This window comes from Myotis davidii, unplaced genomic scaffold (genome assembly GCF_000327345.1).
Source record: "Myotis davidii unplaced genomic scaffold, ASM32734v1 scaffold144, whole genome shotgun sequence".
Classification (NCBI taxonomy): Eukaryota; Metazoa; Chordata; class Mammalia; order Chiroptera; family Vespertilionidae; genus Myotis; species Myotis davidii.
In genome coordinates, this window is record NW_006297066.1 from 334,056 (window position 1) to 348,401 (window position 14,346).

Here is a 14,346-nt window from a genome sequence, read left to right on the forward strand (position 1 = left end):
AAAGAATCTATTATTAAGGAATCTTATTAGAGTACAAGGGCACTAGTTAGGTATATGGTTTACTCTTTATAATAGAACATGTTAAATTTACAGTGAGTGTAAAACTCAGAGAACAGCAACAAAACAAATCATAAAAGGTAAAAGTTTTTTTCAACTCTTAATTCTAGGCATTAGTTAGCCTAGAAAATAAGGAAGTAAACTTAAACCTCAAAGATCAACAGTTAAAATCCACATCAGAAAAAAGGATCCATTTTTTTAGTTTACTCTGGTGAGGCCCAAACTGCAGCACTAACATTTCCTCACCACCAGGCCTTTAATTTTCTCATAATAAATTCCTATCCACGTGGTTGTAAAAAAAATTCTCACTGCTAATAACTGCAAATTTCCTCAGCCATATTACCTACCTCACAGGGTTGCTGTAAGGATTAAATCAGAAAACATATATCACAGTGCCTGGAACATAGCAGGCACTTGATAAATATCATATCCTCTTTACTTTCCCCTTCATTTCATCTATCTGTTCAATCTGGGCTCCAAGTCCTCTTTTCTATAATCCACAGAACAGGTTTGGGACTGAAGCTTAAAAGGTTAAAATTAATTATGAGTACAGGTCTTTTACCTATTTGGTTAAGTTTATTCCTAAGTATCTTAATTTTTTTGCTGCAAGGTAAATGGGATTTTTTTTTAGTTTCTCTTTATGAGAATTCATTACTGGTGGATAAAATTGCCATCCATTTCTGGGTGTTAATTTTGTATCCTGCTACATTGCTGAATTCATTTATTAAATCTAGTAGTTTTTTGGTGGAGTCTTTATGGATTTCTATATAAAATATCATGTCATCTGCAAATAATGACAGTTCTAATTCCTCCTTTCCAATTTGGATACCTTTTGTCTTCTTGTCTGATCGTTGTGACTAGGACTTCTGGTGCTATCTATACTAATAAAAAGGTAATATGCTAATTAGACCAGATAGACCAGATGTCTTTCAGATGTCCTTCTGTACAAAGCCACGGTGGTGGGAGCCGAGGCAGAGGCGGTTAGGGGCTATCAGGCAAGCAGGCAGAGCAGTTAGGGGTGATCAGGCCGGCAGGGTAGAGTGGTGAGGGGTGCTCAGGCTGACAGGGGAGCAGTTAGGGGCATCAGGCAGGCAGGCAGAGGAGGTTCAGGGTGATCAGGTATGCAGGCAGAGTGGTTAGGGGTGATCAGGAAGGCAAGCAGGTGAGTGGTTAGGAGCCAGCAGTCCTGGATTGTGAGAGGGATGTCCGACTGCCGGTTTAGGGATCGGGCCTAAACCGGCAGTTGAACATCCCCTGAGGGGTCCCGGATTGGAGATGGTGCAGGCCCGGCTGAGGCACACACCCCCGCCCCCTGCATGAATTTTGTGCACCGGGCCTCTAGTGTTGAATAAAAGTGGTGAAAGTGGACAACCCTGTCTTGCTTCTTAAGGATAATGGTTTCATCAGTTGTTATTGGCCTATGCAGGTTTTCTGCTTTTTCCTGTTTCAGTTTTGGAAGATTGTATTTTTCTAGGAATGTGTCCATTTTCCTGGCAAGGATGTGGAGAAAAAGGAACCCTAGCACACTCCTGGTGGTAATGCAGACTGGTACAACCAATATGGAAAACAGTGTGGAGCTCCCTCAAAAAATAATAAATGGAAATGCCACTTGACTCAGGGATCCCACTTCTGGGAATATATCCCAAGAAGCCAGGAACACCCTTCAGAAACAATATATGCACATCTATGTTCATAGCAGCATTATGTAAAATAGCTTGGAAACAGCCCAAGTGCCAATTAATAGATGAATGGATTAAAAAACTGTAGCATGTTTACACAATGAAATATTATGCAGCTGTCAAAAAGGATCTCTTACCCTTTGATACAGCATGGAGGGATCTGGAGTATTAAGCTAAGCAAAATAAGCCAGTCAGAGAAAGACAAGTATCATATGATCTCACTTACATATGAAATCTAATGAAAAAAATCTGATGAACAAAAAAGATAGAGAGACATTGAAGCATACAACAGACTGATGTATTTCGGAGGGAAGGAGTGGTGGGGTGGAGGGTGTGGGAAGAGATTTACCAATGAACTTATATGCAAAGCCCATTGTCAGATAATAGTGCCGGGAAAGCTTGGGGCTGGTGCTGGGGAAGGGGTGGGAGCAGGGGGAGGGGGCCAATGGGTGGGTGAAGGGGACATTTGTAATACTTTCAACAACGACAACAAAAAATTTTTAATTAAGTATTCAGAGCAAAGATATTGAGTACAAAATGTGTACATGTAGCCACAGAGTCATAAAATGTTAGAACTGGGTGAGCCCCTAATAGCCATATTTTCATCTAGTACAATCTGTTGTACAATATAAGCAAGTTCAGGCCCAGAAAGATTGAGCAAAGTTACACATAATTGGAAATATAATTCAGCTATTTTAAATTTCTTTAATATGTACTACCATACTATTCAATTCTATAAAATGCTATTTTACCATAATTAAATATAAGCATAGTATAACTGGTAATAAATTACTCTGCTTTAATGCTAACAATGCAACATCTATTTAATGCATTTTTAGAAGTCATGTTAGGTAACTTACTTGTGTTGTAGTAGTGGTCTGAATTTTTCGGATCTCTTTTCCTGATTCTTTGCCATCATCAGATCTCTCAGTATCTGAAACTATACTTCCAGCATCAATACTTGGTACAATTTTACTACCAGAAGATTCAGTTTCCAGAGTTGTAGCAGTCATTTCAGCATACTCTAACCCTTTAGATGATAAGTCTCTTTCAGAAATACTGCTCATTCCATCTGAAGTTGTATGGATTTTGAACTCTTTTTCTTCTATTATACTTGCACAAGTTAAGTCTACACTACCAGTCATGTGAGCAAGCAAGCCAAGATCATCACTAACACCAAGATGCACTTGTGTGTCCTGAATATTCGAAATAATGTGATTGCTAGAAAGTTCAGGAAGGAGTTTCTCTTCCTGTTTGGGTATTTTATCAAAGAGAAATGATGTACTACTATTAGGAAGATCATCTTTCTCATCTGCTAATGTTATCAATGGGCCATTATCTTTTTCTTCATTTTTTTTAATGATACCAACACTTCCATGTACATTGTTCTGGAGTTTCTCAACAGCAGCACAATATACATTATCCAACAAAGATTCAACCTCCACAAGGGCACCATTCTCTCCACCTACGAGGGTCTCTGGTGATAAATCCATATCATCCAGCTTTACTTCTGTTGCTTCCACTTTCTCTGCTTTTATATCAACTAAAAGATCATGCACTTCCACATGTACACCACTTCTCGATCTATCTGAATTCACAAGAATATCATCTGACACTTTTGTTGACATGAGCAAGTCTCCAGGGTCTGTGCTGACGGGGTAATCTGTCTCACTTTCTGGGCTCTGGCTTTGTGAAAGATCTTCTATCTCTCTAATTTCCATTCCTCCTTTTGCTCCTGTCGTCTGTGATGAAAGACCAGAGATGGTGCTCACATTCCCTTTCTTTCCCTTTTTAATGTTCTCCTCTTCTTGTCTCTGATATTCTTCATACATTTTGGCTAGGTATTCCTTATGTGCTTCATAAGTGACCTTAGAAACAAAGGAAAAAACATTAAAGCATCCTATCTAATAAAAGAGAAACATGGTAATTAGCGTACGACCGCTACCCTTCCCATTGGCTAATAAGGACGATATGCAAATTAACTGCCAGCCAAGATGGCGGCCGGCAGCCAGGCAGCTGGAAGCTAACATGAGGCTTGCTTGCTTCAGTGATGGAGGATTGCAACGTTCCCCGCCGGCCACTGATGGCCTCTGAGCTTGCAGTTTAAGAAACATTGTAAAAAATATAGAAGTTAAACAAAATCCCAGAAACCAGCTTTCAGCCGGCTGGGATCTCAGAGCTGGAGTTGATACAGTGTCTCGATTATAGAACCTAAACAAACCAGGTATGATGGGCCCTCCTCTGTGCATGACAGGGGGGAGCTCCCCACCCCACTGATGGGCCCTGCTCTGTGCGTGACAGGGTACAGAGCCCCAACCCACTGATTGGCCCTGCTGTGTGCGTGATAGGGTGTGGCGCCGCAACCTCCCCATGGACCCTGCCTTGAGTGTGACGGGGGCGGTGCCCCAACCCCCCAATAGGCCCTACCCTGAGCGTGACTGAGGGTGGCATCGCAACTTCCCGATCCACCCTGCTCTGTGCATGACAGGGGGCGGCACCCCAAATCCCCAATCAGCCCTGCTCTGAGCCCGACCAGGGCCTGCACCTAGGGATTGGGCCTGCCCTCTGCCACCCGGGAGCAGGCCTAAGCCAGCAGGTCATTATCTCCCGAGGGGTCCCAGACTGCGAGAGGGCACAGGCCAGGCTGAGGGCCCCTCCTTCCCCCCGAGTGCACAAATTTTTGTGCACTGGGCCTCTAGTTTTAAATATACCAAGAAGAAATAAAAGATACAAATAAAATCTATATATATAAAACCCTAATATGCAAATATACTGAACAGTGGAATAATCCAACAACCAAACAACTGGTCACTATGACGTGCGCTGACCACCAGGGGGCACGCAGGGAATATGGCAGGCATGAGATGGTGGAGCAGGTGAGTGGGGGTGTCAGACCAAGGTGGGGCCAGTCACTGTCATCAAGGTGAGCCTCTGGTGGTTACTGAAAATTCTTTGCTCTCACGTGCCATGGTCCTGCACAGGCGCTTGCACCTGCTACCGGCAACGGCCCCACTCACACCTGCTACTGGCACCCAGTGTTTGCCCCAATCGCTCAGTGCTGTCAGAGGCTGGGAGTGGTGACTGCCAGCCCCAATCGCCCCTCAGGGCTTCTCCACCACCCCCTGCTGCTGAGGATCGTGGCTGTCAACTGCCTCTCACACCCACAGCTGGCAACGGCCCCGCTTGCACTTGCTGCAGGTGGTGGAGCTGCTGCTCATATCCACTGCTGGTGCCAGCCCTGCTTGCACCTGCAGTCGGCACCAAAACCACTGCTTTCACCTGCTCCTGGCAACCGCACCAATTACTCCGCACCGTCAGCAGGTGCGAGTGGGGCCGGTGCCCTTCAGTGTGTGGGAGCCGCAGCAGTGGGAGGGGTCTGCCTGCAGACAGGGGAATGGGGGAGGGGGTGGCACACAGCGGGAGGGGCCTGGGAGGATGAGCCAAGACCTGTCCCTGTGCCACTGCAGCCTTGCAGCCCACAGATCCTTTCAATGTGCATGAATTTGTACACTGGGCCCCTAGTTATGTTAATAATAGGAAAATGGTGCCAAGAATTTTAATTTATCAAACACAGCATGTATTAATACTAAGTTAGGTAAATTAACAATATTAATGTTTTAAATAGTGATTTTTTCTTTTAGGTTAAGAGTTTCAATGTGACCCTTACCTAATACGCCAGTTGAACTCCTACATATTTGAGGTATTTGAGCTAAATTGAAGAAGTGACTAATATACAGTCTCAATACTATTACTAGATCAGATTTCACCACCCATTACTCATATGTGTGCCTATTTCAACAACTGTTTTAAAAAACCCACACAAATCTATAAATACATACAATTATAAACTGTTAAAAAATCACAATTTTATTTTTACATAGGCTACTTTAATTTGATATTTTAGATAGAATTCTTTTATATATAGTACATAAAATGCAATGTCTGGTGGAGGAGGGCAAAGGGGAGGAAATAGGGGGGCATCTGTAATAATGTCATAATAAAAAAATGCAATATCTTTTCCTACAAAATACTATTTTCAAATTTGTTAGTGTAATAATAAAAGTAAGGTATCAATACATTATAAAGTTTAAGGTATTAACAGCAATAAAAGCTCTTCTAAATTTGAAAATAAGTTCAAAATTTTTCCTTAGAGGCACATATGATATTAATTTCTAATTAAGTCATAGGATAAGAAAATTTTAGTTTGTAATGGACCTCCCTTTGGAGATTATCTTGATACAAAAACCCCTTCATTTTATGGAAGATGAAATCAAGTCCCAAAAATGGAGTTGGAAAACTGTCTTCCTTCTACTAAAGATTGGATACTATTTTAAATATAAATATTTAGATTTCAAGGATTAAAAATAAAGAAATGATAATGCAATTAAAAATACCACTAAAATTAAACACTTTAAATATATTTATAATTCACTTGTAAATAAAAATAATTTCTGGCTGCTTTTTTAAAATATTAAAAAGTAAAGTCCATAAAATATTCTTAGGTATATTTTATTTTTTAAAAGGGCAATTGGTTCAGAGCCAGGGGTGGGCAAACTTTTTGACTCGAGGGCCACAATGGGTTCTTAAACTGGACCAGAGGGCCGGAACAAAAGCATGGATGGAGTGTTTGGGTGAACTAATATAGATTCAAAGTAAACATCATTATATAAAAGGGTACGGTCGTTTTTTGTTTTTTTTTTAGTTTTATTCATTTCAAACGGGCCGGATCCCGCGGGCTATAGTTGGCCCATGGCTGGTTCAGACTGAAGTTCTCAGATCTGTTATATATGTGGGGTCACCTTTGGGGTCTAAAATTCCTAATTTATAAACCTGAGATTTCCATCAAATGATATATAAAACTTCAAGATCTATTAGTGTATAAACAGAAGGGGGGAAAAAAACAAAGCAGAAAAGAGAAAACTGGGAAGGAGGACTCGGCCTTGATGGAAAATGCCCAGAAGATGGCACCAGATGAGCATATATAGCCATTTAATTAACCCACAGATAAAAATTAGATGATATAAAATGCTAAATCTCTGTTACCTTGGAATGGGCTATTGAGAGTGTATCCACCCAGACTCTCCAGCCTCCCCATTCATATTTTATTGCATGATACAACAAAATCCGGAAGATATTATAGACCATCTCAGTAATCTTCTGTTCTTCAGAATTTTTAGGATTGATATAGCCAAGAGAAAACATCCAATCCTGCCATACTGAACACTGCAATAAACATCTAGTGGGAAAAATATATTAATTAAAAACATCTAAATTATATTAGAATTTACTATTTTGAAATTTAGATAAATAGTGAAAACTGAACCTAGGTCAACGAAGGTACAAACATTCTGCATATTCTATATTCTACACTTGGAATGGCATTCCCCCATTTTTATATCTGCAAAAATCCAAATTATCATTAAAACTGCTTTTCAAACTTTCCCAGTCAGATTAAGTTATTATTTCTCTACTCCCTCATAAACTGCAGCACTCACGATGCACTTAATATCTTGTAAAATAACCACTGCTTTATTGTTCTTTCCCACTAAACTGTACTAAGACTGTATACTGAGACAACCTATGCAGCAAGGTGCTTTATACACACCAGACAATCAATATTTGTTAAATTAATGACTCAGGCAGCAACCGTGGCTCCATGTCCTAATCAGTGATGGCGAACCTCTAATACACGTGTTAGAAGTGACACGCGAACTCATTTTTTTGGTTGACTTTTCTTTGTTAAATGGCATTTAAATATATAAAATAAATATAAAAAATATAAGTCTTTGTTTTACTATGGTTGCAAATATAAAAAAAATTTCTATATGTGACACGGCACCAGAGTTAAGTTAGGGTTTTTCAAAATGCTGACACCAAGCTCAAAAGGTTCACCATCACTGTCCTAGGTAACCAGCTCAAAAATACATGATATCAATCAGTTATCAGACAAATTCAGAAAAAGCATGGTTGAATATGAGCTATTCCAACACAATTATAATTAAAACTATTATTGGTGATAGATAATAGAATGCACCAAAGGAACAGTGCATTTTAAATAATGGTTTGTGGGTATATATCCATATACTCAATTAAAATATAACACCCATATAAGTAAAAACATTGATATAAGTGGAAGTATGCTAACTGCAGATTATATTAAAGAAACATGCAGTGTCTTCTGATGATTAAAAGTATTCAACGCCCTGGCTGGTTTGCTTAATGGTTAGAGCATTGGCCCACAGACCAAAGGGCCACAGGTTTGATTACGGGTCAAGGGCATGTATCTTGATTGCAGGTTCCATACTCAGCCCCAGTCGGGGCTCATAAGGGAAGCAACCAGCCACCAATCCTAGATCTCTCTCTCTCTCTCTCTCTTTCTCTCTCCCCGCCCCCCCCCCCGTCTTTCCAAATTAATGGGAAAAATATATCATCAGGTGAGGATAAAAATAAAAGTATTTAGCAAAGTGGAAAAGATTAGAAATTTTTTTCTCTGAAAGAGATTGAAAATAAAGAAAAGGAACTGAGGTTAATTATGGAATATAGTTTTGTTTTGTAATAGTATTCAAATTGCATACCTTCTATTTTCACGGCTGTTGCTGAAAAGTTTTATCATGTCAGATAAAAATAAACGACGAACTTCCATCAGTTCTGCACTTGGTGTAGAGTTTTTTAACAAAGTTGCCACTACCTTAAGAATCACTGTAAAAGAACAACAATAACAAAAAGGCATGGTATAGATTTATAACTGCACCATATCTTCCACTCAAAAAATATTTACTGATTTTTCAACTAAAGGCTTAGCACCATGGTAGGTGATTTTCAAGTGTTATGAACTATGTAAGCACCATAATGAATTTAGATGGTTGGAAAAAAGGAGATTTAGTCTGATATATTACCATGTTACTATTGCATTAAAATAAAATAAAAAAAATTGCTGTTTGCTTACTTGGATTCTGAATTTTCACTGTAGAGTCTGGCTCTGGATGTGGTTTGTGTACAACTTGAGTACATACTTGCTCTGTCAATATCTGAAAGACAAAGAATTTTAATTTCATTTAGAAAATAATTTAAAACATAATTGCAAATTATATACTTGCTTACATAAAACTTTAAAAGAATGTAAGTTCTGTTCAAATTAAAAGAAATATCTCTTCTAAATGGACTTCTAGTGTATTCTACATACTTCTAAACTATGGATTCTTCAATTTCTTTTTTGTTTGTTTTTGTTTTCTTAATTATAAAGACAAAACCAAGACCGGTATCTACAGAAAAAGAACTTAATTAGGAAATGCAAGAATTTATTCTGTTTGAAATACATTTTCAGCGTACATCCTTAATATATTATGCTGCTGCAAATTGTAAACATTTGACTTTTAATGTCAACATTAATTTTGAAAACTTAGAAAATTTGTAAATAAAATCAAGTCTGAAGCCTGGGTCCCAACTCAAAATGAAATGCCGTAAGGGAAAATTCTTTTTAAAAATATTTTTATGTATTTCAGAGAGGAAGGGAGGGAAAAAGAGAGAAACATCAATGATAAGAGAGAATGATTGATCAGCTGTATCCTGCAGAGCCCCCACTGGTCATGTGCCCTGTCCAGGAATCCAACCATGACTCCTGATTCATAGGTCAATGCTCAACCAGAGCCACACCGGAAGGGCTATAAGGGAAATTTCTTTTTTTATAAAATACTAGAGGCCTGGTGCACAAAAATTTGTGCACTCAGCCCGACCTGTGCCCTCTCGCAGTCTGGGACCCCTTGGGGAATGATCACCTGCTGGCTTAGGCCCGCTCCCGGGGGATTGGGCCTAAGCTGGATGTCAGACATCCCTCTGGCAACACGGGAGCCCTCAGGGGATGTCCACTTGCCAGGGGGGAGCAGGCCTAAGCTGCAGTTGGCCATCCTTAGTGCTGCTGAGGAGGCGGGAGAGGCTCCCACCACCACTGCTGTACTGACAGCCATCAGCCTGGCTTGTGGCTGAGCAGAGCTCCCCCTGTGGGAGCATACTGACCACCAGACGCTCTGCATTGAGCGTCTGCCCCTGGAAGCAGGGATCTGGGATTTATTTAGCTTCCATAATTGAAACTTTGTTGCCTTTTGCAAAGGCCACAGCCGGTCCGGGCAGGCGGAAAGCTTGGCTTCCTCCATCGCCAGGGCAACCAAGCCTCCAGCTTGCTCCAGCTACGTGGCTGCTGGCCGCCATCTTGGTTGGGTTAATTTGCATATAGTCGCTCTGATTGGCTGGTGGGTGTGGTTTGGGAGTATCAAAGGTATGGTCAATTAGCATCTTTGTCTTTTATTAGTGTAGATGTGGCTCATTATCATTTACTAAAGAGTTTTAAAAACTTCTTTCAAACAACAATAAACTGACAAAAGTTAACAAAATAAAGGAAATAACAAATATTTCAATTTTTCTAAAATATTTACAATTTTTCCACTAACCCAAAATCTTGGTGAGTACAGTATTCTTTTTTTTCCCATTTGTTTTCATTTAGTTATTAGTAAAGGTATTTTATATTAGTGATTTAATTTCTTGTTTTGCTTAATATGCTAAGTTTTGACTGAATCTTTAAAAATAGTTCAAGTCCCCCAAAATAGTTCAACCTGTATTAAGGAATAAAAACTAAAACAGTTAGTTGAAATAGTTATATTGCAAAAATTGGGGATGAAGAATGTAAATTATAAAAAAAGAGACACAGGTGATCCCTTTGAAATAGAAAAAGACGATGACATCCAAAAGTCACATTTTTCTTACCTTCCTCCCCAGATTTTTTTGAAAAAAGAAGAAAAAGATAGAAAATGTACTTAATTATATTAGCAATGTATATAAAAAAGGCACTGGCTTAAAATAAAAACTAGCCTCATTTTAAGTATTTAATAGCTACATGGGACTAGTGACTATCATATAAGAGAGGGCATGGAAACAACAGTGCATAGAGGTAATAAATAAGTATGCTATTTACAGACATAGACCTGAGCCTGGCATTTATATTTAAATTGTATTTTACAAATGGAATTATTTCCTAATTCATGGGTCATAGAGAGGAATTTAGGCTTAAATAAGAGCTACTTCCTCTCAAAATACTTAATCCCCAGCCTCATCATACATAAATCATCTTTGATCAGTAGGCTCAACTTTTGACAAAAGAGTAATACTGTTGTTCATTTCTTAAAATGGTAAACTGTTAACCCTACTGTTACATCTAACTGCTACTGCAGGTATCTGGGGATCAGAGAATCTTTGTATCTTTACGTTGGACAAGCTATAATAATTTTTTTTTTACTCTTAGTTTCTTTATCTGTGAAAAGAATATTTGAATAACATGATATTTAACAGTATCCCCTCTGAGATTCTCTAATGTTGAGAAAAGGGTTTCATATGAGGTACTTAAATTTAAACTTGAATACCACCTTGTAAAAAATCTGTGCTCAAAACCATTATACCCTTATAAAAAAAAGACAAAGTAACTAAAAATATACATTTAAAAATCAGTTAATTATTTTTGTAAGAAACAATTATATCTTGTTTTGCTTAACATATTAAGCAAAACAAGAAATTAAATCACTAATATAAAGATCCCACACTGTGAGGTCCCTGCACTGTTTAACTGAATTATAGGAATAGGATGTAAAGAGAAGTAGTTTACCTAAATCTATAGAGACATTAATATCACAACACCTAATAAAGTAGTGTATCAGATAGTATTGTTGAGATCTACAAGAACATTTAAAAAATCCAGTTTTGTCGTTAGAAGACATATTCTAAAATCTGACGATTAATTCTGAAGCATACTACAAATAATTAAGAAAACATATGTAACTATTATTTATAAATGGAGTGAAATATAAAATAAAGCAAATGAAATTTAAGACATATTTTGCAAATATTATAACTCAAAAATATCTGTATAAAAATAGCTTTGCGTAATTTCAAAGAGGAGTCCATTAAAGCTAACTCACTTCTTAATATATGAGATTCAAGAATAAATTCTCCTCAGAAAACTAGGAGACAGGGATGTTTTCTTAATAATTTTTTAGTTTTCATAATAATTAACATTACTACTTTTCATAACTTAAGCAATGTTGTCTGATATATCCTGCTAAAATAAAAGTCTAACTTACGTTGTCCTTTAATATTTATTATTTATTCTATTACAAGTATCCTATCAGATTTAGAATTTGAAAGATCACAGTGACATAGTCCTTATCCTAATTGGACTTTCACTTTGTGAAAACCACATGTTCTAAAATGTTATTATCATCACCACAGGTTTTACACAGTTCTTTATTATTTCTGTACTTATTTTTATACCTTCCTATAGCTGTGGTGATATTGATTTTGATGCATTGGTTGGAATTAATATAATTTCCCAAAACCAAAAAAGAGAATGAGATAAAATGAGCTTGGTAACTATAGATTATCAACCGATTCCTTCTAGGGGTGCAGACCCAGGTTGACACTTTCAAGGTCCATCAATTCCAGCTGCAGGTTTTCAGGCCGATATTTCTTTTTTTCTTTTTTCTTTTTGGTTATATTTCACTTGTTATATTAATTGAAATTTAAGTTCAAATCTACCATATAAATTTTAATGTTTTATAATAGATGCCACCCTCTAAAATGATACAATCTTTAAACTTGGGTGATCCAGAATTAGTCACCCACCATCCTGTCAGTCTGATAAAACAATTTGATTTGTTAGTTGTATTAAAGCTTATTTTGAATCTCTTTTCTGTATTTTTTTGAGATCTACACTGCTATCTAATCATAAACCATTTTTCTTTTTGGACTTTTTGTACACAAACATTAATTTTCCCTCTTAGAACAACAATTAACTCATAGTTCTTCATTCCAATTAGCCGTAATTATTATTCTACTTTAAAAGCATATATTATTGCTAAATTGGTCAGACAGTAAGTCAGTTACTTTATCATTTCAGAACCTCTGTGAAATCCAGTATCAGAAGATACAACCTTATCATGGCTGTTCTACCTAAGATGTGAAATCATCAATAACTTGGCTTTGTTTAGTGTACAATATCATTAGAGACCAAAATCTGGATACTAAGAGCATGCATGTGAGTATAGGTAGTAGGTGAAAATGCTGCTGCACTTGCTGTTGAGCCACTTTTCAGGAAGACTGATAGAAATGCATGTATATGTATTCTTCTTTTAAGGTTAGGAATAGACAATGATTTTTCAAATTCAACATATTATATTGTTATACTTTACCTTTAATATAAAGTTCAATGGTTTACAAAGACTTTCTACTGTATTGACAATATATAGGTCAAAACAAGCAGGTCAGAAACTCATGTAGGCAAAATATATATATACTAAAAAACATATATAAGCATCATCAACCAAAGCAATTAGTAGGAAGACAACCAAGATAGAAAAACAAGTTAATCAATATTAGACACTAGCATTCAGAACCCTGATATTTTTAGCAAAGGTTCTGATTCAGAGGAAGACTTTAATGCTTTCAACTTGAAGGTATATTCTGACATTTTTTGCCTTACACACATACACTAAGGAAACTGCCTATTGTCTGACTACTTAGTAGTGGTAAGACATAGAACAAATAATTTAAACTGTGAGTCTCAGTTTGTCTGTTTAAAAACGCAATAAAAATACCAGTTTCATAGGGTTGTTTCAAGGATCTAAAATAATGTAAAGGACTTCCCAAGGTGACTATCATAGGAAGTACCCAAAAAATAAATCATTATTAGAAAAATAAATCAGAAACGAGATGCTCTATATAACTTAAGTCTGTCTGTTAGTGAGTGCTTATTCAGCCCTGTACATAAAATATTAGAGCAATAAAAAAAAAAGAAAACTACTAAAACTCAAAACAGCAACACCTTTGAGAGCAGAGTTTTCAAATCATGTAATTTGAGGAATGACTGACACAAAGTTGGAATATTCATCTCAGGAACAATAAAACAGAGTAACCAAAGAGTTTTCTTCATTTATCTGAAGGGCAGCCATTCTTAAATTTAGTGATGAGAATATAAAATGGGAAAAACTATTAAATAAAACAGCAGAAAATTAATATTTTTATAAATCCATACATAAAGATATTATATATAATAGGTATATTATAATATAATAAATACACTAGAGGACCGATGCACGGAAATTCGTGCACTCAGAGGGGTCCCTCAGCCCGGCCTACACCCTCTCACAGTCTGGGACCCCTGCAGGGAGCGGGTCTAAGTCATTAGTCAGACATCCATAGCGCTGCTGCAGAGGCAGGAGAGACTCCTGCCACCATCACTGCAATGGCCAGCCCTGAGCCAGCATCTGGTTGAGTGGCGCTCCCCCTGTGGAAGTGCACTGACCACCGGGGGTCAGCTCCTGCATTGAGTGTCTGCTCCCTGGTGGTGAGTGTGCATCATAGCGACTGGTCATTCCCTCATTAGGGTCAATTTGCATATTCCCCATCCTATCTAATAAAAGAGAAACATGGTAATTAGCCATACCTCCGCTACCCTTCCCTTTGGCTAATCAGGGTGATATGCAAATTAACTGCCAGCCAAGATGGGGGCCGGCAGCCAGGCAGCTTGAAACTAACATGAGGCTTGCTTTCTTCAGTAATGGAGGACTCC

General features: G+C 37.8%; 1 protein-coding gene across 1 annotated transcript in view; it reads right to left on the reverse strand.

Moving 5' to 3' along the window:
* The window catches only part of NBEA (neurobeachin), a gene marked incomplete at its 3' end in the record, with an annotated part of 537,034 nt that overhangs the window by 258,399 nt on the left and 264,289 nt on the right, over positions 1–14,346 (reverse strand). Inside the window, exons 19-22 of the mRNA XM_015569799.1 lie at positions 8,683–8,764; positions 8,312–8,435; positions 6,780–6,972; positions 2,597–3,604 (exon numbers count right to left, since the gene is read on the reverse strand). Of these exons, the coding sequence (XP_015425285.1) occupies positions 2,597–3,604; positions 6,780–6,972; positions 8,312–8,435; positions 8,683–8,764 (1,407 nt within the window). The remainder of the gene's footprint in view (positions 1–2,596; positions 3,605–6,779; positions 6,973–8,311; positions 8,436–8,682; positions 8,765–14,346) is intronic.